The sequence below is a fragment of the Phoxinus phoxinus genome (assembly GCF_949152265.1).
Source record: "Phoxinus phoxinus genome assembly, chromosome: 20".
Classification (NCBI taxonomy): Eukaryota; Metazoa; Chordata; class Actinopteri; order Cypriniformes; family Leuciscidae; genus Phoxinus; species Phoxinus phoxinus.
This window is the reverse complement of record NC_136895.1, coordinates 7910771-7938216: the sequence shown is the minus strand read 5'-3', so window position 1 is coordinate 7938216 and position 27446 is coordinate 7910771. Positions and strand designations below refer to the sequence as shown.

The window sequence follows — 27446 nt, the reverse complement described above, 5'->3', positions numbered from 1 at the left end:
TGTACACTCTCACAAAAGTGAAAGAACCAAAAAGTTGCCATGTCCTCTCTTTTTAAACAAAACAAAACATCAACAGTCCTTTAAATATTGCTTAACTAATCTAAAATTCCCTTTGACAACAATAGCAGATGCCTGAGAGTGGAAAACCTTAAATTAAAGTCGTCTGCACACGCTCACCGCAAACGCGCACTCACACGCGCGCACACACACACACACTCTACATAACTATAGAGAGGGGTCCTAAATTCATATCATGCACCCCCTTTTTAAAAACAATATTACACCACACTGTGAGAAATGCTTTAACCTGTTAGCCTTCAGCGCCACTTTTGAAAAATCCCCAGAAATAGCATACCCAACCTAAAAAAGATTCAATTAATTGACCCTTTGTCCTAAAAGCTCAAGTATGGTCTCATTTGAAAGCTGACACCTGCCACTTTATTGGAAATGTAGAATGAATTATTGTCATAATGAAAAAAAAATTATGAATAGCTTCAAAGTTGTGTAAGTTATTAGAAATTTATTTTTATGAAACATCTTCATGAAAATTAAATTGAAGTTGGCCCGTCAGCACTCTAGAAATGCACTCCAGCTAAAGACACATGTCTGACCATGTTATATTTAAAATTTGAAGGTGATAAGTCTAAAACTCTGTATTTTGTTAAATGTTTTTCAAGATCATCTCAAATGACTTTATTTTGAATTGACTCTAAAATGCAAACTTGTGTTTATTGTCATCTATTAGCATCTATTCAGTCTATTGTCTCTATTGTTTTGTGGTGCAAACGAGCCCCATTCAGTGTCACTCTCTCCTGCACACATTTACACCTTTCCAGCCGGCTTATGGCCATAAATATTATTTTCCTTTGTCTCCATTATAATCGCTAACGACTGGCTAATCACGGTGTTTCACCCCCTAATTTCTTTCATAATCTTCACTTCACATTTGAAACTGTATCAAATACCTTTCTTAAATAAAGAAATATTTCAGTAAGCATTCCGATTTAGAAAAAAAATCATAAAAAATAACAGCTAGATGGCAGGTGCAACTAGAGAGCTAGCTAGCATGTTAGCTTAGCACACCATCAATACACGACAATTTATGAGATTAAAACCCTGTTTGTGCTCCAAACTTACTTTATAGTGCAAGTCGAGTGTTTTAAATAATCTTCTATGAGCTTATTTGGCTTCAGAAAAGAAAATCAGACAGAAAATATATGATTTGATATTATTCTGCACTATTGTAAAGTCTATACCGATTAGCATTACATTATACATATAATCTATTATTATAAAAATACCTGACATGGCTCGAAGAACACAGGTAAATCAAATATCATTGCAATCATGTTTATTGTCTTCAAAACATCTTTATCTGCATGTTATAGCGATCTCTGAAAGCTAACGTTAGCTGTGTTTATGTCAGTGACGTCCTGGAAGGTCACAGGTTATTTCTTCTTCGTGAGCTTTCATATTTGGAAAAAACTGTGCAAATGGCGCCCTCATTCTGCTGTATGGATTGAAAACACAGTACATCAGAGTATCCAGCGCTCTTTATGTATACATCGACGCATTTGGATATAAATTCAATAAATATTATTCCTGTCTATAGAAATATGATGTAAACCTATGATAATATATCAATATTTCTCCAAATCTGCACATTTTTGAGCCAAAAGCCCTGAGGAACGTTGTTTTGTCACGCGTTCTCAAGACAACAGCACCAGAGTTTTTTTCTGAATGGAGCAGCTGACGCTCATAATTCATATTAAAGGTATCGATTCATTTTTTCATTACATAAATCCTGACACAAATTAAGACATAACTGTCACTATAAGTTTCTCAGAATACAATAGTGGTCAAATACTGAAACGTGAGACTTATATATTTTTAATGATGTATAGTTTGTCAAGGTAATAACATTAAATCTGATAGTAACTTTGAACTATTTAAAAAAAAAAAACGCTTCAGAGCGTCCTCGCTCTGGTGAAGGTTAACAGGTTAACAGTCCAAATAAGAGAAGTAGTGACCCAAATACTCTTTTGGTTTTGATAATTCATACATATCACTTCTATACAGTGTTTGGAAGTTTATCGGTCGTAGCAAATTGGCTGTGTTTTGAATAAACAGTCTGTGTGTATTAGTAAGGAGCGAATGATAACTTTGGAAGGAATCCTGTACAGGTTGTTTTAACAATTGCGTATTGTTTTGTGACAGTCAACGCTGATGTCCAACACCAATCGAATCATCTGTGGGTTTTAAAACAGAGTCACACCACTACACTTGTATTTCGGTGTGGAAAATTGCTTTTGTCAATAGCTGAATATCCTTTTATAAGGGAGCTGTGGTGAGGCAATGGATTCTGAGTGCAGGCAGAGCCTGAGATGCAACATAATCCATTAGCAAAGGATTCTGGGTAAGCTAACCCCATGCACACAACAGCAAAGCACTTAAATCTAGATGTCTGTTGGTGTTCAGTAACAAAAACAGCAGTCTAGGCACTCCTAATGGAACAGACTGAAGGAAAGATCTTGGTATGAAGAAGGCTATGGGTTGTTTGAGAACATTGACAAACGCCATTGTGAAGACAGATCAAACGTGGAAGCCGTCGGAACGGAAAAGAAATGTAGCGGTGAGCAGAACGAACAAGTGTTGGCGCAGAATCAAAGCATTTCTCTCAAACGTGAACTGTCATCACTATCCCATGGAGCAAATTGCATTTATATCTCCATGTAAACTGTCCTGAAACTAAATAAATTCTTAATAAAACACATGTGTTACATATACCGTATGATAGGTGTGTGTAACAGTTTTTAGTAGATGCATTTCTTCTTCTATGGTTCTTTTGATGTAGAAAATCATGTACAATAATCAGACGTGATTGTAGGTTCTGCTTAGTGTGATACTACATGTTGTCATTCATGTCAAATATGGCTGTCAGTATCGAGTATAAAAACATTAGCAAATACAGAGAGTGATGTGAAAAACTGTCTCACTAGTATCGAGTTTATATCTGACTTCCTGATATGATACTATTTTAACCAGAGTTTGTGAGAAGAGACGAGACGAGAAGAGAGGAGACGAGACAATACAACACAAATGCAGATGAGAAGAGACGAGAGAAAAGGTGAGATTAAAACAGAAAATCAGAGACTAAAAAGGATAGGAAAATAGAAAAGACAAGATGAGAGAAGAGGAGATGATGAGAAAAACATGAAAAAAGGAGAAGAGACTAAAAAGATGAGATGAAAAGAGAGAAGAGGATATATAAATGAGAAGATGAGCAGAGACTGAATGAGAGAAGTTAAGGCAAGACAAAAAGATGAGAAAAAAACATTTAAAAAAGTAATAGGAGAATAGAGAAGAGGAAATGGGTTGAAACGGATATAAAGATGAGGAGGGACGAAAAAATATGAGACAAGACAAAACCATGAGAATTTTTTTTTTGAGAATAGGAAACTGAAATTGGACAGATGAAAGGACAGAAGAACAGTTGAAATGAGAAAAGCAGAGACTAAATGTGAGAAACAAAAGACAAAAAGAGAAGAGACAAACAGGAAAAGAAAAGACAAAACTAAAGATCGGAGAATAGAGGAGATGAGATGAAAATTGAAGATGAGTAGAGACAAAATGAGACTAGATGAAGCGAGAACATGAGAAAGAGGGAGACTAAAGTAGATGAGATGAAAAGACAGAAAAGGAGAGGAGATGAAAAGAGACGAGAAAGATGATCAGATGCTAAAGGAGAGGAGATTAGACGAGACAAAACGTGGCGGGACGAGACTAAAAGGTGATATGAGAATAGAGGAGATGAGATGAAACATGAACTAGTTCAGACAAAAGGAGAGGAGAGGAGAGAGGAGCGTACAGGGGGATTACGTTGAGAACGAGAAGAGATTGAGACGACGGCGAGAGATTGGATGTTTTCCAGCAGTTTTCGTCTCCGTCAGCTTCCAGAAGAAGCGCCACGAGCGTGCGGCTCTAAACAAGATCGCATCCATTCATCACAAAGACACATGGAAGAACTATTGCCTTCCAAGGCGTCGTTCCATTCGTCAAAGGACAAACTGTGAAGATACGCCAGCACAGACGGGCAATGCAACAGCAACTGACCGTATATAGACCTGATGTTCTGCGGGTACAACAGTATGAGTCCAACCTGGATATGTGAAGTCTTTGGGGAAAGTGTACATAATGTCAATGTTTGAACACCGAGTGTGTGTGTGCGTGTGTGTGAAGGGCATACTAAGAGCTGGCTGGTTTGGTGTAATCATCCACTCCAGTGATAGTGGCCTTGCAGAAGAAGCAGTCCTTGTTATTCATCAAGTGCTGATTGATACAGGCCCTGAAATAAAAAGAGAGTGACATTTAATCATTTAAAGAGTGCTGAGTCACAGCGCATGTTATCCGTGCTACGCTTCACTGGAACGATGTAAGCAACTCCAACACAAACCACCAAACTGATTCAATTTTGAGAGCACAGTTTTGATGCATGAGATCAGACTTATGATATTTGTATCGTGATATCTTCAACGCAGGGTTGAGACCACAACATTACCTGTGAACGCATTAAAACAGCGCTAGTATTTCAGGCTGTATTTATGCTATATATACTGGAAGTAATGAATAGAGGCATTTAACAGCATGGTGTTAATCTCCTAAAATGGAGGAATGAATAGTGTTGATGGTGTGTTTGGCAACTACTCACTTGCAGGATTTGTGGGAGCAGGGCTTGAAGATGGCTGATATTGAGTGTGCATAGCAGATCGGGCAGAGATCGTCCTCACTAGGTGGCTGTGAAGGAGAAAGATTGTGATTAAATACATTTCAGAAGCAAATTCATTGTGCGCTGACTTCCTGTAAGACATTCCAGAATCAATATCATCCTGTTCAGAAAACCAACTAGAGAGAGACGATATCAAGAAGGACATTAAGGACTGGGTGAATAGGGTTTTTGTCAATGGACTGAACTAATTTTATGTTGATATGTTATATATTTAAAGTTTTCTTTAAAGACGGAGTAAAAAAAAAAAAAATTGACTACCTAGACTATTTATAAAGTAGACTATTTATTTTCATGATTTTAGATTTTGCACTATAACAGCTAAAATAGTTGTATAGAATTATAATAATCATATATTGAATGACTCATCATCATGTGCATGCTAAACTCGAAAAATATGTTAGAAATATGTTATATCTTATCCTACAGTAAACAGCCAAGCACTTTTTTAGTGAATTTTTGGGACATCGGGTCACCGCGAATGTCAAAGGTGTCCAGATGGTGTCCTACTTACAGTTTTTTTTTTCAAGTATACATCTATGGACTAATATTAACCAGAATTTATTGTGCTACAAAAGACCTCATTTGATTTCTTAACACATATTCAAGTGAACAGATTTTCACCTGCACAGCATGTACTTTTTTGTAATTATTAGCTAGAGAAAAGAGCTTGAACCCTGACCCCTTAAAAATGGGCTAATGGAGCTTCATTAGTACAAGCATCTAATTAATTTATATTACCTTATTACTACACATTCGAGGCAGGAGAGAGCACAGCAGGGTAAAGGAATACTTCACACAAAATATCTATAAATCCATTAATTTCTTTCTAATTTCTGGGTTAATTAAAGTCATATGAACCACTTTAATGAAGATCATATGGGGCTTTTTGTCATTGGTCCCCCATGGCAGCAACTCAATGCATTTAGGCATCTAGACATGGTCAAGATGATATGCTGAAGTTCAAACAGCATCAGAATGGGGAAGGAATGTGATTTAAGTGACTTTGAATGTGGCATGATTGTTGGTGCCAGACGGGCTGGTCTGAGTATTTCAGAAACTGCTGATCTACTGGGATTTTCACACACAACCATCAGAATGCTCAGAAAAAGAGAAAATATCTAGTGAGCAGTTCTGTGGGAGAAAATGACTTGTTGATGTCAGAAGTCAGAGGAGAATGACTAGACTGGTTCAGCTGATAGAAAAGCAACAGTAACTAAAATAATCACTTGTTACAACCATGGTCTGCAGAAGAGTATCTCTGAACGCTCAACACGTCAAACTTTGAAGCAGAAGAGCATCTCTGAAAACTCAACCCGTCAAACTTTGAAGCAGAAGAGCATCTCTGAACGGTCAACACATCCAACCTTGACACAGAAGAGCATCTCTTAACGCTCAACACGTCCAACCATGAAGCAGAAGAGCATCTCTGAACGGTCAACACATCAAACTTTGAAGAAGAAGAGCATCTCTGAACACGCAACACATCAAACCCTGAAGCAGAAGAGCATCTCTGAAAACTCAACACGTCCAACCTTGAAGCAGAAGAGCATCTCTGAAAACTCAACATGTCCAACCTTGAAGCAGAAGAGCATCTCTGAACACGCAACACATCAAACCCTGAAGCAGAAGAGCATCTCTGAAAACTCAACACGTCCAACCTTGAAGCAGAAGAGCATCTCTGAACAGTCAACACATCAAACTTTGAAGAAGAAGAGCATTTCTGAACACACAACACGTCAAATCTTGAAGCAGAAGAGCATCTCTGAACACGCAACACATCAAACCCTGAAGCAGAAGAGCATCTCTGAAAACTCAACACATCCAACCTTGAAGCAGAAGAGCATCTCTGAACGCTCAACACATCCAACCTTGACACAGAAGAGCATCTCTTAACGCTCAACACGTCCAACCATGAAGCAGAAGAGCATCTCTGAACGGTCAACACGTCAAACTTTGAAGCAGAAGAGCATCTCTGAACGCTCAACACGTCTAACTTTGAAGCAGAAGAGCATCTCTGAAAACTCAACACGTCAAACTTTGAAGCAGAAGAGCATCTCTGAACGGTCAACACATCCAACCTTGACACAGAAGAGCATCTCTTAACGGTCAACACATCCAACCTTGACACAGAAGAGCATCTCTGAACGGTCAACACATCAAACTTTGAAGAAGAAGAGCATCTCTGAACACGCAACACATCAAACCCTGAAGCAGAAGAGCATCTCTGAAAACTCAACACGTCCAACCTTGAAGCAGAAGAGCATCTCTGAACACGCAACACATCAAACCCTGAAGCAGAAGAGCATCTCTGAACACGCAACACATCAAACCCTGAAGCAGAAGAGCATCTCTGAAAACTCAACACGTCCAACCTTGAAGCAGAAGAGCATCTCTGAAAACTTAACACGTCCAACCTTGAAGCAGAAGAGCATCTCTGAACGGTCAACACATCAAACTTTGAAGAAGAAGAGCATCTCTGAACACGCAACACATCAAACCCTGAAGCAGAAGAGCATCTCTGAAAACTCAATACGTCCAACCTTAAAGCAGAAGAGCATCTCTGAACGCTCAACACGTCCAACCTTAAAGCAGAAGAGCATCTCTGAACGCTCAACACATCAAACCTTAAAGCAGAAGAGCTACAGCAGCAGAAGACACACCAGTGACACTTTTATCAGCTGAGAACAGAAAACTGAGGCTGCAATTCACACAGGCTCACTAAAACTGCACAATAGAAGATTGAAAAAACGTTGCCTGGTCTGATGAGTCTCGAGACATTCAGATTGTAGAGGGTCAGAATTTGGTGTAAACAACATGAAAGCATGGATCCATCCTGCCTTGTATCAATAGTTCAGGCTGCTGGTGGTGTGGGAATATTTTCTTCACACACTTTGAGCCCCTTAGTACCAATTGAGCATGATTTAATGTCACACTCTTCCTCAGTATTGTTGCTGACCATGTCCGTCCGTTTATGACCACAGTGAACCATCTTCTGACGGCTACTTCCAGCAGGAAAACGCACGGTACTATAAAGGTGTACCTAATAAAGTGGCCATATCTATTGGCTGGAACAACATATGAGTGACACATTTTGAGTGATTTATTTCCCTAAATACTTTTTGAATAATAAATATGTATAACATACATGCATACTATAACACAAACAACCAACTTTACGAATATATATATAAAAAATAATAATGTGCCACTAACAGCTTTGATACATAATGTGTGATATGGGTTTGGCAGGAACAATATTTTTATTTTGCATTTAAATGCTGTTTACTTATTCATATGTAGGACACTACGCACCTGCACATTAAACGTCACATATTCAACGTACATGACATTTCAAACAAAGCTGCAAATAACATTCTCCACTCATCCCAAGGGTATGACACACTAGATAATTTATGCAACACATGGAGAATGCAGCCTTCAGAAATGCCAACGAACTAGAACACGCATGTACAGATGTTTATTCCCTTTTGGTGACCCCGACGTACTCACTTTTGTATGTAATACTGGGGAATAGAGGATTCAACTGATAATACAATTGATGATTTTAAAAAAAGAAATCAAATCTGATGACCTGAACCTGTTTATTGAACACCTACCTCTCTCTAAGACGTTAATGTGTTTAAGTGGCACCAAACTTGAATTAAGACCTTAGAAAAGTACGGAAATATTTTATAGCAACTGTAGGTTTTCACAAAATAAATTTTTACACTTCCTAAATAAAATATGAGTGGTGCTTTTCTGGGCAAAATTGTTAGAGTGTTCTAGTTGGTTGTTATTTGGTTGCTATGTGGTTGCTAGGGCATTACTAGGTCTTTGGCAAGCAATTAAAAAAATAGATTTGTATCTAATCCAAAAAATCTATCACGAGACCAACTGCTGTCAGTTGGTTTCGTGACTCCCAATAGACAGATTTCCAAAAGCAGCCACACTAAAGGGTGATGAATATTCCCCTTCCATCTTTTAGCCGGAGTCACACGAGACTCCCGTAATCTCGACCCTTTCATCCCAAGGCTTTCCTCAGCTGGGAAGGCGAGGAACATGGCTGCAAGTGTTAATTGAGTTATTTGTACTGATTTCATGGGGAGTGAAAGAGATGAAGAGCAGCCAGGACTGCATCCCTGCCAACCAGCCAGAATCATATACTCTCATCTAGGGCTGCACAATATTAAAGGAAACGGCCATGTGCGATAACTTGTTAAATAATGCAATATGAGATATGCAACACTATAATGCTTTAAAGGGGACCTATTATGAAAAATACAATTTTTGACATTTGAACATAAATGTGTGTTGGCAGTATGTGTTGTGTACGCACTATAATGATAAAAATCCACCCACTCCTTTTTTTTTTTTTATCCCCATAAAACCTCAACAGTCTCATTGAACAAGCCATTTTTTTTCTGTACAATGTGATGTCACATACATGACTACTATAAGATATAGATAGGATAAGCTATATATATATATATATATATATATATATATATATATATATATGGCTAGATCAATTATTATAGCCAATATTTATATCGGCTATAATAACTACTATAACTACTAATATTAATAATAATAATGGACAATTTAGTATTTTATGTAATAATATTACAATAATATCCTTAGCAATTTAATGACAGATGGAAAATAACCAAACTAACACTTTTTGAACATTTCATGCTATGATTTTAGGGGAAAATTTGCAGTGGAACAGGTTTAAATATGGGAATATTGTCACAGTGTCTGGTGGTTCCCTGGGTTTAACACTAAAGGTCTCAGTTTTCACGGTGTCTAGGCATTTTCACTACATTTCCCATAATCCTGTCTGTCACTGATTGTTCATTTCCTTCAGCTGTTTCTCGTCACCTTGTTTGCACTTGTATATATATACCCTGTCTGTTTCAGTGTTTGTCACGGAGTCCTTGTATATTGTCCCCACACTTCCGTTCCTGTTAATCGTGTATGTCTTATGTTCTTTGGATTGCCTTTTGGATTTCGACCCTTGCCTGGACTGATTGTGAGTACGGATTACCCTTTAAATAAACACTGCTATTGGATCTACCTGTTCCTGTGTGTGTTCGTGACAGAAGGACTCCGTCACAACAAGATCCAGCAGTATGGATTTTTGTGGGTTTTCCTCAACCACAAGGTCAGAGAGGAGGTAGCAGAGGGGGAACTCACAAGCTGGAGAGGTTCCGCCTCGTATGAACATTTTTCAGTGTTTTGAGTTATGGGCTCGGATCACTGAGGAGACCATGGCGGTCAATTCCCCCGAGCCCACTTCCATCAGGCACGGACACTCATTTGAGGGAACCCGCCTGGCCAAGTTCTCTGGGACCCGTGGAGGCCGCAGGGGAGGTGGTACTAGAGGTGACTTCCAGCACCACTCCACGCCTCAGTCTCTCCTCCATCCCGGACCAGTGATGCTCGACCCAGAGCTCCCTTCACCGTTTTTCCTGTCCCGCCTGGAGCCGCCTACTCGCCATCAGAAAAGGAGGAGGAGGAGGACCTCCAGCCTCCCCAAAGACCCAGAGGCCGTGCCCGAGCAGGTCGCTGTCTTCCCGGAGGCCGTGCCCGTGCAGCCTGCTGTTGTTCCGGAGACCGTTCCCGAGCAGGCCGCTGTGTACCTGGAAGCCGTGCCCGTACAGCCCGCTGTCGTCCCAAAGGCCGTTCCTGCGCAGTCCGCTGTCGTCCCAGAGGCCGTGCCCGTGCAGCCCGCTGTCGTCCAGGAGGCCGTGCACGTGCAGGCCGCTGTCGTTCCCGTGCAGTCCGCTGTTGTCCCGGAGGTCGTTCCCGTGCAGCCCGCTGTCGTCTCGGAACTGCCCACCATCAGTCCGGCCACAGCCAAGAGGGCGGTGTTCCTCTTTTACGCAGTAGCGGTTCTGCATGCATGGAGGAGGCACACGTCTGCCGAGCCTGAGCTTCACGTCACGCCAGCCGAGCCTGAGCTTCACGTCACGCCTGCCGAGCCTGTTCCTGAGCCGGTGCCCGTGTCTGTTCCTGAGCCGGTGCCCGTGTCTGTTCCTGAGCCGGTGCCCGTGTCTGTTTCTGTTCCTGAGCCGGTGCCCGTGTCTGTTTCTGTTCCTGAGCCGGTGCCCGTGTCTGTTTCTGAGCCGGTGCCCGTGTCTGTTTCTGTTCCTGAGCCGGTGTCTGTTCCTGAGCCGGTGTCTGTTCCTGAGCCGGTGTCTGTTCCTGAGCCGGTGCCCGTGTCTGTTCCTGAGCCGGTGGTGTCTGTTACAGTTCCTGAGCAGGTGGTGGCTGTTGCAGTTCCTGAGCCGGTGGTGTCTGTTGCAGTTCCTGAGCCGGTGGTGTCTGTTGCAGTTCCTGAGCCAGTGGTGTCTGTTGCAGTTCCTGAGCCGGTGGTGTCTGTTGCAGTTCCTGAGCCGGTGGTGTCTGTTGCTGTTGCAGTTCCTGAGCCGGTGGTGTCTGTTGCTGTTGCAGTTCCTGAGTCGGTGGTGTCTGTTGCAGTTCCTGAGCCGGTGGTGTCTGTTGCTGTTGTAGTTCCTGAGCCGGTGGTGTCTGTTGCAGTTCCTGAGCCGGTGGTGTCTGTTGCTGTTGCAGTTCCTTAGACGGTGTCTGTGACTGTTCCTGAGCCAGGGTCTGTTCCTGTTCCGCCTTGGTCTTCACCGCCATGGCTGCCCGAATGGTCGTCTTCACCCTGCTCGTCTCCGCCATGGCTGCCCGAATGGTCGTCTTCACCCTGCTCGTCTCCGCCATGGCTGCCCAAGGGGTCTTCACCGCCGTGGCCGCCCGAGGGGTCTTCACCGCCGTGGCCGCCCGAGGGGTCTTCACCGCCGTGCCCGCCCGAGGGGTCTTCACCGCCGTGGCCGCCCGAAGGGATCTTCCCCGCTGTGGCCGCCCGAGGGGTCTTCACCGCCGTGGCCGCCCGAGGGGTCTTCACCGCCGTGGCCGCCCGAGGGGTCTTCACCGCCGTGGCCGCCCGAGGGGTCTTCACCGCCGTGGCCGCCCGAGGGGTCTTCACCGCCGTGGCCGCCCGAGGGGTCTTCACCGCCGTTGCCGCCCGAGGGGTCTTCACCGCCGTGGCCGCCCGAGGGGTCTATGAACTGTCTGCTTCGCCCTGGCCGCCGCTTAAGCCGTTCCCCCTTGTTCCTGTTCCCCTCCATGAACATGGCCCCCCATCCCACCCCCTGATACTCCACCTTTCCACCTCCCGCCTGTACTCTTGTTCTGTTCCGCCTTGGTCTTCACCGCCATGGCTGCCCGAATGGTCGTCTTCACCCTGCTCGTCTCCGCCATGGCCGCCCGAGTGGTCGTCTTCACCGCCGTGGCCGCCCGAGGGGTCTTCACCGCCGTGGCCGCCCGAGGGGTCTTCACCGCCGTGGCCGCCCGAGGGGTCTTCACCGCCGTGGCCGCCCGAGGGGTCTTCACCGCCGTGGCCGCCCGAGGGGTCTTCACCGTCGTGGCCGCCCGAGGGGTCTTCACCGCCGTGGCCGCCCGAGGGGTCTTCACCGCCGTGGCCGCCCGAGGGGTCTTCACCGCCGTGGCCGCCCGAGGGGTCTTCACCGCCGTGGCCGCCCGAGGGGTCTTCACCGCCGTGGCCGCCCGAGGGGTCTTCACCGCCGTGGCCGCCCGAGGGGTCGATGAACTGTCTGCTTCGCCCTGGCCGCCGCTTAAGCCGTTCCCCCTTGTTCCTGTTCCCCTCCGTGGACCTGGCCCCCCATCCCACCCCCTGATACTCCACCTTTCCACCTCCCGCCTGGACTCTTGTTTTGTTTGTTTCTTGTGGTCTTGGAGCGTCTGGTGGCCGCTCCGTAGAGGGGAGGTTATGTCACAGTGTCTGGTGGTTCCCTGGGTTTAACACTAAAGGTCTCAGTTTTCACGGTGTCTAGCCATTTTCACTACATTTCCCATAATCCTGTCTGTCACTGATTGTTCATTTCCTTCAGCTGTTTATCGTCACCTTGTTTGCACTTGTGTATATATACCCTGTCTGTTTCAGTGTTTGTCACGGAGTCCTTGTATATTGTCCCCACACTTCCGTTTCTGTTGATCGTGTATGTCTTATGTTCTTTGGATTGCCTTTTGGATTTCAACCCTTGCCTGGACTGATTGTGAGTACGGATTACCCTTTAAATAAACACTGCTATTGGATCTACCTGTTCCTGTGTGTGTTCGTGACAAATATATCATCGATGTCGGGCGGAAACCTCGTATTTTCAAAAATGCTACTTTCCAGGATATGGAAAAAACTAAGTATTTAAAAATAATAATAATTAAACAGTGCGTTGTCAAAGTTGATATTGTGGCTTTATTTATGGTCAGACACTTGTGTCATTGGATCACAAAAACATTTTACCGAAATCAAGCTCAAATTCAAGCTCTAACTCTAACCCTAACCCTAACCCTTACCCTAACATTAATGATTTATGAAAAAAAAGTCACTTTTTTGGTAGCTGAAAGGATTAGTTATTACGTAAAAATATTGAATAAACAATGTATAGAACTTCTCATTTCAAACATAATGGCTGACCAATCTATATTGCAATCTATATTTTCTAGTACTCAAACCCCCTTCCACAATTCTGTGAGGCCTCAACAATGATTGCATGTTGTAGACGGACAGTACTTGACTGACAGACCTGTACGAAAGGAAGCCAAGGGCGCAGAGGACAGGTTCAAGTTATTGGGATCCTTTTAACATGAATAGTTTAGCTGTCTGACCCAGCCAAATTGATTAAAAACAGAAAGTACGTAGGAAAGCAGAGCTTCAGTTAATTTTAAAGGGGAACTATACTGACACAAGCAATTTTGCAAAGTAAACCATTGATATATCCTCAGTTACGCAGATAGCAGGGCTATCGGGTTCTTTGTCAGCTTTTCGTGCGGCTCTTTGACATGAACGGGGCCTTTTGTTTTTATTCCTGGTCTTCCCCAATATCCTTCCATTCCCAAAGTCAGACTTTGTTCCAAGGGGAATGATTGGGTTTCTGTTTGGTCTCTAAGCTGAGATGAAGGAAATACAAGCCCCTTAAAATCTCATTCACTCCCTTCCAAGTCCGTCTCTTCTGAGCTATTACCTTCAGATCTTGTGTCGGAGTAATGAGGGGAGATATCCACTATCCCAAGGTAATTTGCAGGAGCAGACAGTGACCTTGACTGGCCTGGTTCATTTTGGTACACGGTGGTCTGATAAGAACACAATTCGTTCGGTTATTCTAGTCTGTGAGAGCAAACTAACAGAGTAATCAGTCAATGCCAAGATGGGACTGTGTGACTTCAGGTGCAGTCACATTAACTGTTCGGTGAAATTTCACAGGGGACATCCAGATCATGTGTTTAGCGTGGGGGTGAACATTTTCCTACGCAGATTTCGCTCATGTTCAAGTTGGTCATGCAAATTCACAGTGTTGACCAACAGAAAACTGCTTAGTTTGAAAGTGACTACATATTGCTACACTATTGACAACCCACCTTTTTTTTCATGGAAGATTTTGTGTGACAGTATCATAAAGAGGCCATTTATAAAGTCTTCATTTTGTTTTTGGCCTCTACTAGAATAGGTTATTGTGCTTGAATGTTAAAATTATTTTAATTTTAAAGAAATATTATTATTTCTCACATATTCGGTATTAGCTCCTTTCACACGGTAATCTAAGTAAATTACCGTAAAATTACCCAAACTACTTTATCGGTAAATACACAGTTAAGACTTTATGTGTGAAAGGGGCAATCCCAAACTTAGATTTACCAATCGGAATGAGAATAACAGTATAAAAATACTGGAAATATGAATCAAATCATTACAAACAATTAGTGACATAAAAAGTCTAAAAAGAGAAGTTCACGCAGAACAAGTTCTTACAAACAAAAAACATGATACTATATGAAATGTATTTAGATTACAAATACATATTTATATTATATTAAAATTGATATAGATATAAATATTTTGGAATAATATGCAGTGAGTAATTTGAATGCGTACACCTCACTTTTAAAGAATGCTCATGTAAAAACTGTCATTTTCGATTGTTTTGCTGTGAGAACTGCCTATAAAGATCCATTGCTACAGTAAATGGAATTATAACCTGCAGAGATCAGCAGGAACTGGCGACTCCATTTATTCATTGCCACAGGTCATATATCCCTCTCCAGTCAGAGCGAATATGCTGAAGAGGCATGAATGCTGCACAGCATCGTTCAGTGCTCTATGTATGATTAGATATGCTGCCATGCGACCTTGAACAAAAAGCCTTCTGGAAACTATGTGGGACACCTTTCAAATTCATGAAATTGAGACAATATATCATAGGCATGAAGGGATACATTGGAAAACACCGGTCACAGGACTGGATGGCTCTATAAAAAAGATGAATAATAATATCAAGAATCTGTTGAAAATAAAGTTAAAAGGATCGGTCCCACTTTATATTAAGTGGCTTTAAGTAATATGTACTTGCATAGAAAAATAAGTACAATGTACTTATTGTGTTCATGTTGTACTGTAAAATACTTTTTCTGCTATTGCGGTGTGATACGGGTAAGGTTAGGGACAGGTGTGGTGGTATGGGTAGGTTTAAGGTGTAATGGACAGGTCAACAGTGTAATTACAAATGTAATTACATAAATTAATTACAAGCAGGTGTTTTTAAAATATAAGTACAATGTAAAAACATATATGTACACAATAAGTCCATTGTATCAAATTATAAATTTCAATGTTAGTACATAGTAGTTAAAGCCACTTAATATAAAGTGGGAACAAAGGATCTAACTGAGTTATGAAAAGTATCTGTGAAACTTCCAGTAGCATCTAATAATATAACCATTGTGTTATTAGTTAATACATTAACTAATGTTAACAAATGAAATCTTATTGTAAAGTGTTACCGAAAAATCATTGATTTAAGTCTGATCATTTTAGAATTATTATTATTATTATTGAAAATGTTTCATAGATGGTGTCAAAACTGGTGTTACAAAACTCACTTTATTCCTGAAATTGATTTTTTTTTTATTACACAAAAGTCAGAGTGTTCTTTATGAATAGTTATAATGTCAAGAAATTAATAAACTGAACTGAATTCCCAACAAAATCAACCCAGTGACCCAATGTCACATCTGAAAACCCATCAAATTAGGACACAATTGAGCCGTTTCAATTCAATTTCTCAGGGTTGCGGACACGAGGCATCAACAATAATATGTACAGCAGTGACATGTGGACCGCGGGACATCCCGCTGCGGGAGACCAATGTGCCCGAGAGCGCTGACAAATGACCTTTATATTCTGACAGACAGGTGCCCGGTGATATTTAAAAAATAGATGGATGGTGGCGGTTCTTGACCATTTGTGTTTTTATGAACATGAACAGAATGTATTTAAACTACACGCAATTCTGAAGCAGACAATGTGGCGATTCATAGTTATTTATAGGCTTGTTTACAGACACTTCATATCAATACAGCAAATCGTATTTCACAGAGATGTTTAATTAAGATGGATGGCTGTCCTAAAAGGAGATGGATGCTAAAAACAAAGATATTTTCAGGAAAAAAAGCTGAATTATTCATGTCCAAGCAGATTATTGTCTCTACCTTTCGTAATGTTGATGAGATCATGGGACTGGTTTAACAGAGGGATGTAACTATTGTGTAGGCACCAAACAAACAAACAAACAAACAAAACAAAAAAATGTAGGGCCAGACGTGTGACTGCTTTTCAGTCAACTACAAAAATATCTTCACCAGTCAGTTGTCAACACTGATACTCGCACATATTCTGTGAAAATAGGTCAAGAGTGGAAAGAGAAGAAGTATTCAAATCCAGCTGAATTATTACATTTGGGTTACTTGCCAAATCATCTACTCGTTCATGTGAACAGAAACTACATAGGAAGCAATTTGGTCATTTCCCATTTCTATATACTTTGAGTTTAAGCAGTTTCAACAATGAATTGCAAAGTGGTAAAGTGTTTAGTGTTATTTGTATGCTATTATTTATTTATTATTCATATTTTTAATAGGCTTTTATATTTATAGTTTTCTTTAAATTGTTTAATAGTTGCAGTCATTTTATGTTTGTCAATTTTATTTATTTTTATATATATATACAGTACACATGTATTTGAGTTTTAGTAATTCTAGTACTTCAACTTCAGTCTATTTCAGTTAATTACCAAGGCAACATTTAAATATTTTCATGTTATATTTATTTACATTTTAGTTGTATTTCAATTAATAATAAAAAAATTAAACAGTTTTTACAAGTTTTAGTTAATAACAACATTGGTAGTTGAGTAATTGTGCTAAAAATTGTATTATACCCATTTTTACATATTTTTTTCATATTTACAAAATTTTACAGCAAATTTTGACATTGTGATGATGCAACTTGCTTTACAACCATCACTGAATATCATTATTTTTTTTCATGATATTATTACAGTTCAGTTAATTATTTTTAGTTTATAAAAAAGTTTTCATCTTATTTTTAGCTTGAGTGTACAACAATAACCCTGCTGGCCTGTCTCATCGGTCTCATTCATCGTCTTATGTAACAGCCAGGCTGGCGGCTTCTTGAAAGTAAATAAGTCATTCTTCTCTGGACTTTTGGGTCACCAAGAAATGTCAATCTCCGCTCACTTTAAAGCCGGCTGGAGAACTTGTGGAGAGAGGAGGCCGCACTTTTGCTGTGAGAGTGAAAATTGTAGCTCTCTTCACAGCTTAAGTGCCCTGAAAAACGTCAGGTAATTGCAGCGAGAATCGGCTCAATATGCTGTCAAAAATGCCACAACTCCATCCTGAGCATTCAGACTTTGTTTCCTGAAGTGAATATAACTGTTATGACGGCTAAATGTGTAGTCCGTGCAGGAATGGATTACGCTGGCGGTGAATCTCCGATGGAGATTTGTCAAATATGTGTAGGAGTTGATTTCCCAACTGGAAGCCAGCAGCAACAGATTCAGAAAACGTGCGATATTCCTCCACCATTCTAGTGTATCATTCGTTTTTTTTTTTTTTTTTTTTGGAGCAAACAGATTTTCTAAGCTCATGTCTGGATGGAAACTGAAATCTAGGACAAGGCTCAGAGAGGAACTAAGTCTGGGAACTTCAAAGCACTTCAAGTGAGTTAGAAAAGTGACCTCTGGTCAGGCAACCACAGTCACTTCAGAGAATATAGAGTACTGAGTATTTCCATGAACATTTGGCTGAATACTGACATGTTTTCTTTCCTGCTGTACGGCAGAAACGCTATCAAATGTGTTTGCCTGCCACTACCACTAGAGAAGTATAGTCATTATACAAGAAAAAGAGAAAGAAATGAAACTAGATGTGACAGTCAATATTTCACACTGTACCAACTGGAAATTGAAACTCTTTCTTTAAATTCACTGGATTTTAATTGATTTGGCTACATTTCAACTGCAGTTTAAACTTAAACTTGTCAGTAAAAGGATTTGCTGGATTGCAAATCAAACTCAGAGGAAAGTCAACACAGGGAACACATTCTGGGAAAAATAAGTATTTTTAGGGCTGTCAATTTAAACATTTTGGGATGTAATTGCTCAGTCAAATTGAAATACATAAATGCTCAAATAAGTTTTTTTTTGTATTTTTGTATTACTAAAAATACTATTTACTAATGGTAACATAGAAATGTAGACTAAATTGTCTAACTAAAAGTAATAAAATTACTAAAAAAATAAAGATAAATAGAATTAATTTTTTTAAAACATTATATTTAAAATAATATTTAAAATTACTAGCACAAACTAAAATCAACAAATTAATTTTAAAATGTTAATAAAAACTATAATATTATATAAATAATACAAAAAATAACACTGGTATTGACGTGAACCTACATTAATGTGATGACCAGGTTCTGTTTTTGTCATGTTTCTGTATGTTTGGACTTTGTTTTATTTCATTCTGTTTCCTTGATTCTGTGTGTGCTTATTGTATTCAATTATCCCTAGCCTGCTTCATTATTAGTTCCTTTGTTTCAGGTGTGTTGCCTTGTTAGGTTGTATGGTCCCTCTCGTTTATGTCATTTGCCCCAGCTGTGTCTCGTTCCCTGTTCCCCTCTGTGTATTTAAACCCTGTGTTCTCTCTTGTTCCTTGTCAGTGATTGTATGTACGTTCCATGTGAGTGTTCGTGTTCCTTATCCTGAGTTTATCCTGTTCTGAGAAATTAAAGTCTACTGCTTGCACTTAGATCCGACTACCGCCTTTGCTTCCATGCAAATTCATGACAATTAATAAATGTTGTGAAAAAAATTGTTCATTGTCATTTATTGATCACTAATGCATTAACCAATGTTAACCAACTGAACCTTATTGTAAAGTGTTACACATTTATTATTTCATGTGTAAAATAATTCTATAATACAGATATAATGGCCCAAACTGTATATGGAAACTTAAGCCACATTTAAAAATGTAAGATTATAATTATATTAAAATATTGTTATATTAAATATATAACAAAAAGTGGTAATTATTGTAGAGAACGATATTACAACACAAACATTTTCACCAAATAAAGTTTGTCTGAACTTGAAAAAAAAGTAACTGAAATAATTAAGTTTAATTACTAAAATTAAACCTTAAAGTGCACCTATTATGCAAAATTCACTTACATGGTGTTTGAACATAAATGTGTGTTGGCAGTGTGTGTACACAACAACCCTATAATGATAAAAATCCAACCAGTGTTTTTTTTTATTAAATCCCCATAAATCATAAGCACTGTCTTAGAACTAGCTATTCTCAGAATCAATGCAATGTGACGTAAAAATTGCACAAGCCCCGCCCACGACTGTTGATTGACACTGCAGTTTGAGCATAGACTCATTTTATAAATTAACATTAAAACTGAACCCATAAAAATACTATAATCACACGTAAATAATATTAAAATAACATTGGACCGGAGCAGGTCATTGACATATTTATTTCTGTCAACACAAACAGAGGATAAACACACCGAGTGTATGTGAGGCGACCTATGTTTCCCACTCTTTTAACAACGAGAGATGAGATGCAGAGGGAATGTTCCTGATCATCTGAGTGCAGACGAGAGCTCATGAAGAGTGAGAGCTAATCCAGCATTTACAGCATCAGACTGTACTGCACATAACACACTCTGTTACCCTGGACGTCAGAGGCAAGGTGCACTTGGCAGAGGAGCGTAAACAAATGTCAGCAAGTGTGGAAACAAACACACGGACGAACACACTCGCTCAGTGAACTAATGACATGTTAAGCTCCTGTTCTGAGGCCTAAAACATTCTCTATAGGACACAAAGCTTCAAGAGCAGTGATCCTTCAAATAACTCTAAAACAACTTTATTTGTCATAATCACCAGCCAATATATATATGATAAATATATATATATGACCATATATATGGTATATATATAATATATATATATACTGCTGGCGTGCAACTGGCGGAGAAAGAGTTAAACAACCTTCCTATAATATGAATTTCCTTTACTTTTTCATATTTTTCAAATTTCATATGAAATCAAATCCTGCCATGCATATTATTCCTGTTGAATATAGTCTGAAAACTACTTCTGAAAACTACTATTATGCATTAGGCATCGTGAACTATTAATGAACAAAACTTTTATTCATGTAGGTTTATGTTTACTTATAAAGAGACAGTTCATTGTTAATTCATGTTGTTAGTTCATAAAACATTGATGTCCATTTATCCAACTTGAAATGTTACAAATGTATTTATGTAGAAAATAACATGAATTAATAAATGCTGTAAAAGTATTGTTCATTTTAATGAAATCCAATGCATTCACTAATGTTAACCAACTAAACCTTCACTCTAAAAAATGCTGGGTTGTTTCAACCCAATTTTGGGTCAAACATGGACAAACCCAAACGTTGGGTTAAAAATGTAATTACAAAATTTAACACAACGGCTGGGTTTGTCCATATTTGACCCAAAATTGGGTTGAAACAACCCAGCATTTTTTAGAGTGTACTGTAAAGTGTTGCATATTGTGTGTAAAATTATTTTGTGATACAGAAATAGTGGCCCACATATACATTAGTCACATTTAAAAATGTTAAGTATGTCATTGTACTCAATGAGAAACTATTGTTGTAGAGAACAATAGCACGACATCACAGGATTAAACATGAACTTTAAAAATGTAACCCAACGGCTGGGTTTGTTCATATTTGACCCAAAATGGAGTTAAAACAACCCAGCATTTTTTAGAGTGTACACTTGGGGTCTGTAAGATTCAGATTCAGCAAGAATGCATCAAAAATATTTTTAAAAATGTAGATTTCAAATAAATGCTGTTCTTTTGAACATTATATTCATCAAAGAATCTTGAAAAAAATATATTATCATGGTTTCCGCAAAAATATTAAGCAACACAACTATTTTCAACATTGATAATAATAATCAGTAATGTTTCCTGATCAAATCCTCATATCAGAATGATTTGTGAAGGATCATGTGACTGAAGACTGGAGTAATGATGCTGAAAATTCAGCTTTGACCACAGGAATAAATTACATTTTACTATATATTCAAATAGAAAACATTTATTTCAAATTGTAATAATATTTCACAATATTACTGATTTTGCTGTATTTGAATCAAATAAATGCAGCCTTGGTGACCAGAAGAGTCTTAAAAATATAGAAAATATAGAAAAAAATCTTACTGAACCCAGACTTTTAATTGGAACTATTCATAAATAAGAAGCAGCATTAAATTATTGCTTAATCTCTACCATGATAATAAACGCATTACGTGAGTTCAAGAGCTCAGTCTTTGTTTCCGCACACACACACAAATCTCATCACACATGGAAATAAATAAAGGCCACATCTATACAATGTCTCAATCTGATCTATAGAAACACAATGTATTAACTTTCAATCAAGTGCTGAATATGACTAAGTAAGATTATTGTATCAATAAATAGTAAGACTCATAAAAGATGCCACCAAAACACAATAACAATATTGCATTAGCTACAGTACATCACTCAAATCCTCAAGGGGAACAATAGCAATACAATTTCTGTTTATTAAAGTTCTGCATTGTGACATGAAAACAAATCATGCTGTCAATAGGCATCCCATAATGTGACGAGAAAATGACCTTGTTTTTTGTTTAAATTCTGGCCAGATGATAAATATGCACAACCATCATGTTCGGTTCTCTCAATGTTAACCAGATGCAGAAATATGATTTGTATTCATAAATGGGTTAGCATGAACATCTGCCACCGCATGACTGAACGTATTGGATAGTAATATCAGTTTAATTCTGAAGACATGTAAAGTTGAAATGCCATATTTCAGTAACTTTCAGTAAATTTGGAATATTTCTTAAAGCAAATGATTTTGTTTTATGTGTATGGATTGATATTTTCTCGACGAAATAATTGGCAGAATAATTGGGGTCAAAGGCAAAAACAACTGAATCTAAAAATGAGCTGAATATCTTCAAAGATTGACCATGTGTTAGTTCATCCGAGGCTCAGACTTCCTCATGATTGCTTGGCGCAATTCTCCATCCGTGGTGTAATGATTAAAAAAAATCATAATAATTCCAGCAGCAATTATCTGAAGCGGAAGTATGTTTTGGGGTATCATTAAAATGATGCAGCTCGGACCGAAAATATGGTGCCAGACACACCAAGAAAATAAATAACAAGAGAAGTAAACCGAGAAATCAACACGCAAATCTCTGAGGTAAAAATGTGAAAATTTACACCTTGTGGTGAAAATGAAATGCGACTGCTGCAATAATGAAGCCGTCTTTTCCTTTTTTTTTCATCATTTTTGTCATTGTTGGGGAGTAGTTGAGAAATTTTTAAGTTAAAAGTGTATGTTTCAAAGTATATTTTCAGTATTTTTAACCCATGGATTTAATTTGGACTTTCTGTGTTGATTTTTTTACAAAAGTACAAATATTTCATGTATATATTTCTCTCGGTTAATATGGCGTCATGACAACTACATGAACAATAATTCCAATCCAATTTGTCATATAATATATTACAAAATTATAAATAATATATAAAATAGTACAAAAGTTGTTTTACTTTAAAGTCATTTTAACATCTCACACTGTGAGACAGTTAGACTCCAATACAATGCTCCCTTCCAATAAGTTTTCACTTTTTTATGCTTATTAATGCAGAAAACTCTCTCATGTAAAAGGTATCACATTGCAAGACTGAATAAATGAAGATTAAAGAAGTTCCATATTAACATCAGGAATTTAATTAGTAGGAATGTATTATTAATACTTGGTCAGAAAAATAGAGTCCTTTTTTTAGGGCAATATTTTAATTAAATATGCAAATAGGAAAAAAAAAACTAATTAGATAAATGTCAACTTAATAAAATCGCAAATATATTCACTACGTTCATTTTGTGTTTTTTGTGTTTCACAGGTCATGATGATGACAGTCAAACCACATGGCAAATTAACAAATAAAACTAAACTAAAAATAGCAAGCAAGAAAAAAAACTAAAAAAAAAACTAAAACTAAACTAAATGAAACAAAACAAAAACCAAAACTAAAAATATGAAACAAAACTAAACTAAATAAAACAAAACACAAAGCATAACAAAGCAAAAAAAAAAAAAAGTCTAATTCTTATTGAATAAATGTTATGTTCATGACAAAAACTTTTCTGTCCAGCCAAATGAAACTATAAGAGGGAATGGTATGTCCTTTCTTTAAGATCAGTAGAATTATACGTCTTGCCAGCCGCCCATATTTACTAATATATCCTATTTCAATACGATTATCAAAAGGTTATACGGTTATTATAGAAAATAAATGTTTATTTCTGGTGCAGCAGACGGCACAACTCAATTTAAAACAGAGCAGAAGTATCTGTCTGAAACTGAATGGCCTGCTCTGCGCTGGTGCATTGTGGGTAGATGGGATTGGGAGATCATATTTCTCTGCAGAGAGAGCTTCTCTTTCTGCTGTCTAATGCTGCGGTGGAAAGACCCATCTATTACATTAATGTTACACCACAGAAACCTCTGGGAACATCGTGATTCCGCTTCAGAAGCTCACTAACAGCCTTTTATTGCCGCCCGCCGCCATGCTGTTAAAAGCTTCAGCAAGATTTATAAAGGACCATAAAGTAGTAGTTTACAGTAAGATGCAATGGTGACACTGAACCGCCATACAATGCTTTAGGACCGGTTGGATGCGCAAACAGAGGCCACAAGAATTCATCCATTCATGACTGTTTGGAAACCTTCAAACTACAACACATCCATACTTATTCAGAGAAATACGTGCTCTCAACGACAGCTGTGTGTAGTGCAACCTCTTACACACATGCAGCTTCTCCAACAGAAAGAGAGCAAACCTTCACGTCAAGGTTTTCTGCATCTACTTCAGGGCCTCGTCTGTGGAGTAAGAGGTCACCTGACACTCTCACACACACCTTCAGTGACGTGACCAAAACTCACAATATTACACATAACAAGTGAGGTGCCCCGTGTGAACCTGAGTCAAATCTTTACATTGTCCTTGTCTGCCATTGTTTGGATGAACAGGTATAGCTGTATGCAATATTTTGAGCCAGAAATTGACATGTTGGGCCACAAAAACACAGTTCACTCTTAAAAATAAAGGTTGTTTAATGGTGTTGATGTTCCATAAATAACTTTTTAGATCCATGGAATCTTTCCAGTACACAAAAGGTTATTTTTAGTGGAAAATATTGTTCACACTAAAAAATTGTTTTATTTATTTATACTTTATTAGTTATTTTAAGAACTTTTCATTGAAAAATTCTTTGTGGAACCAGAAATGGAACCCCTTGCAAGAAAACATTTGAAAAGCATTGAAATATAATTGTCCTCCCATCTCTCTCTCTTTGTTTCTTTCGGGCTTTGTCAAAGAAGATTCCATCATTTTTTTGACACAGTCAGAAAGGAAGTCATAAAAGATCACGATTACTTTCCACAACTGGAAATTTATGGAAATCTAATTTATTATTATTTTGTGTAAGAAAAATAACGAATGATACGAACCATTTCCAGGTGTCAAATATATTTTTAACAACAATTTTACTACAAATTCAAACAGTCCCTGCATTATTGGCAATATTTTGCCATTTTGAGACCTTATTTAAGCAATTTTATAAATTTTATATAAATATGTTGAAATCCAACAGTATATAAATACACACTGTACTTCACCACTTCTATCAAACAAACTGAATAAATAAATAATTTCTGAATGTATTCATTGTTTTTACATCAGTCTAAATATTAGAATGATTACTGCATATCTCATTATTGCGCACTAAAATATGTACAAGTAACGTTACTCCTATTGTCATATACACTAATTATATAATTACATAATTATTATTACTGGATCTTAATGGGTAAAACAACACAGAAATACATATTTCTGGGGATTTCTGGGGACTTCAGGATTTCATAGGAAGAAAATTCTGACGTTTTGGACGGAAATAATTTGGGAAAAAGTGCCGCTACACTCTCTAAGGTCTGTAGACGCAGGTACAGCATGTTTTATTGGTTTGAACTTACATTTTGCTGGAATATTTACATTTTAAAATATCAAATGTTCCTTTTGGCAGGATTTCTAAAGTTGACCAGTTATTTTTTCAGCTTGGTAAACTGTTGTGAGGAAAAGCTGGTTGTGGTTTGTGTGTGTGTGTGTGTGTACTCACCGCTGTGCTGGCCGCTGCCTGCTTGGACTCCTCCGTCAGCAAAGTTAGCATCTGTTCTACCTTCTGCTCTTCCTCCGTGCTGATGTAGTCCGTATCTACGCAAAACAAACACACACAACAAATGTCAGCTTTTGCACACAGTACCGACAGATTGTACGTGTGAGGAATTGTTCATTGGCGCACTCTTCACCAATGTATGCCATGACTAAACATGGACCGGATTTTTAACATCAGGGTAAGTTTGCGATTCTTAGCTGCCACTGACATGGGGATTGGGTTGCCAGGAGTTAAATAAATGTATGTTTGTTATTATCTTTAAATAAACTTTGGCTTGTGCTTCTTTGAAATTAGTTTTGCAGACAAAGATAAATATATAAAAAGCCAACAAGTGGCCAGGACACATGTGACGGTGGATGTCCAATACAGCGACCCCCGCTTTGGGGTGTGTCTGTAGTGAGTTAATCTGTTTTTTGTTTTTTTTTAAACACAGGCAATATAATCATCACAGATACAAGCGATTACAGCTGCATCTGTAAAACAGTACAACTGTAAAGCATCCAATGTGTAAACAATATTATTTCGGCACAATGTCCATAATTTAACCACTCAAGACAGACGTCACTAGCTGAACCTCTCAGCGATTGGCTGCGGCCCGCGTATCAATTACCTCAGTACACCAGTAGGTGGCGACAAGTGACTGTTAAAAAAGTATTTGTCATTGAATCATTTAAGAGATTCATTCAAAAATGCTGATTCATCCAGTAATGAAACAAGTGAAGTCTTTATGAATGAGTCATTGAATCATTCATTCAATCCGACTGTTTAAAAAAAGAATAATAATAACAATGTTCATCGACCTCAAGCATGTTTTTTCATATGCATATTTTTATTAGCATTTGCTTTCCATTTAGCATTTTATATGCAAATATTTTTTGATCATTAAACAAATTTTTACTAAATTAACTTATTATACATATAATTAAAGATTATACATTGTTTTATTTTATTTACTATTATAATTTTACATCAATTTAAAGACGTTTCAACTTTTAACAAAAACAGTCCTTGTGAAAACCAGAACTCCTAAAATAACATTATAATTAGAACACTATTACAATAAAATAGAGCGTAAATTAAATACTTTAGTTTTTTTTAAACAACATTTTATTTGTTTAAAAAAAAAGATTTGCATAGAAAATAAAAACCATTAATTAATGTCACAAGTTCGTAAATTTTAATTTAGTTACTCGCTAACACTGATAACAGATATAATATCAATCTCTCTCCAAATGTGTACCAATGCTAAAATGTTTACAAAGTGTGCCATCCCTATGCTAAACTATGCTTTTGCATTTATAGTCTTGAAGTACTCATCAGCGCTTCATACAACCTGAATGAATGATATTAAAAAAGATGCACTTCACTCATGCATGTATGCAAATGTCAACAGCCATGATTGGCACAATCAAAAAAAGATCAATGCCAAAGAAAAGACTTTCGTGATTACATTCACGTCATTTTTCAACACGTCACTCAGGGGAACGGTGTGAAATCCCCTCCCCTCAATCTATTTGCACAGGCTTATGATGAATGCATTGGGACTCCGGGATCGGCTTGATAATTTTAGACTCTCGTTGCGGCGCCAAAGGTCTGGGGGGCTTGTTTCTCCTTCAGCTTTTACTTTCCCCACAGCAATTTCATGCTCGTCTAGTCTGCAAGTGCCCAAATTGGCCCTGACATTGCCAATCACCACTGCTGCGTCCAATGTTTTGGACTGATGAACAGCAATGACAGCCGGCGTCGTGAATGTGAGTGGAAGATGAAGTGGAAAACTACTGTTATAAGTTCCAACGGCGTTAAACTGCCTGTTGCTACAATCACACGGCAGTTGAAAACAAGGTGTCAAAGTTTGGCTGATCGCGTGGTAACTCCGCAGGTAGAACTACAGCCA

At 38.5% G+C, this 27446-nt stretch overlaps 1 protein-coding gene across 1 annotated transcript in view; it reads right to left on the bottom strand.

Moving 5' to 3' along the window:
• Nucleotides 1-59: 59 nt before the first annotated feature.
• The window catches only part of rnf123 (ring finger protein 123), a 153002-nt gene continuing 125615 nt past the window's right edge, over nt 60-27446 (bottom strand). The window contains exons 37-40 of the mRNA XM_079592775.1: nt 25496-25590; nt 4709-4794; nt 2007-4345; nt 60-307 (exon numbers count right to left, since the gene is read on the bottom strand). Of these exons, the coding sequence (XP_079448901.1) occupies nt 4246-4345; nt 4709-4794; nt 25496-25590 (281 nt within the window). The 3' untranslated portion in view covers nt 60-307; nt 2007-4245. The remainder of the gene's footprint in view (nt 308-2006; nt 4346-4708; nt 4795-25495; nt 25591-27446) is intronic.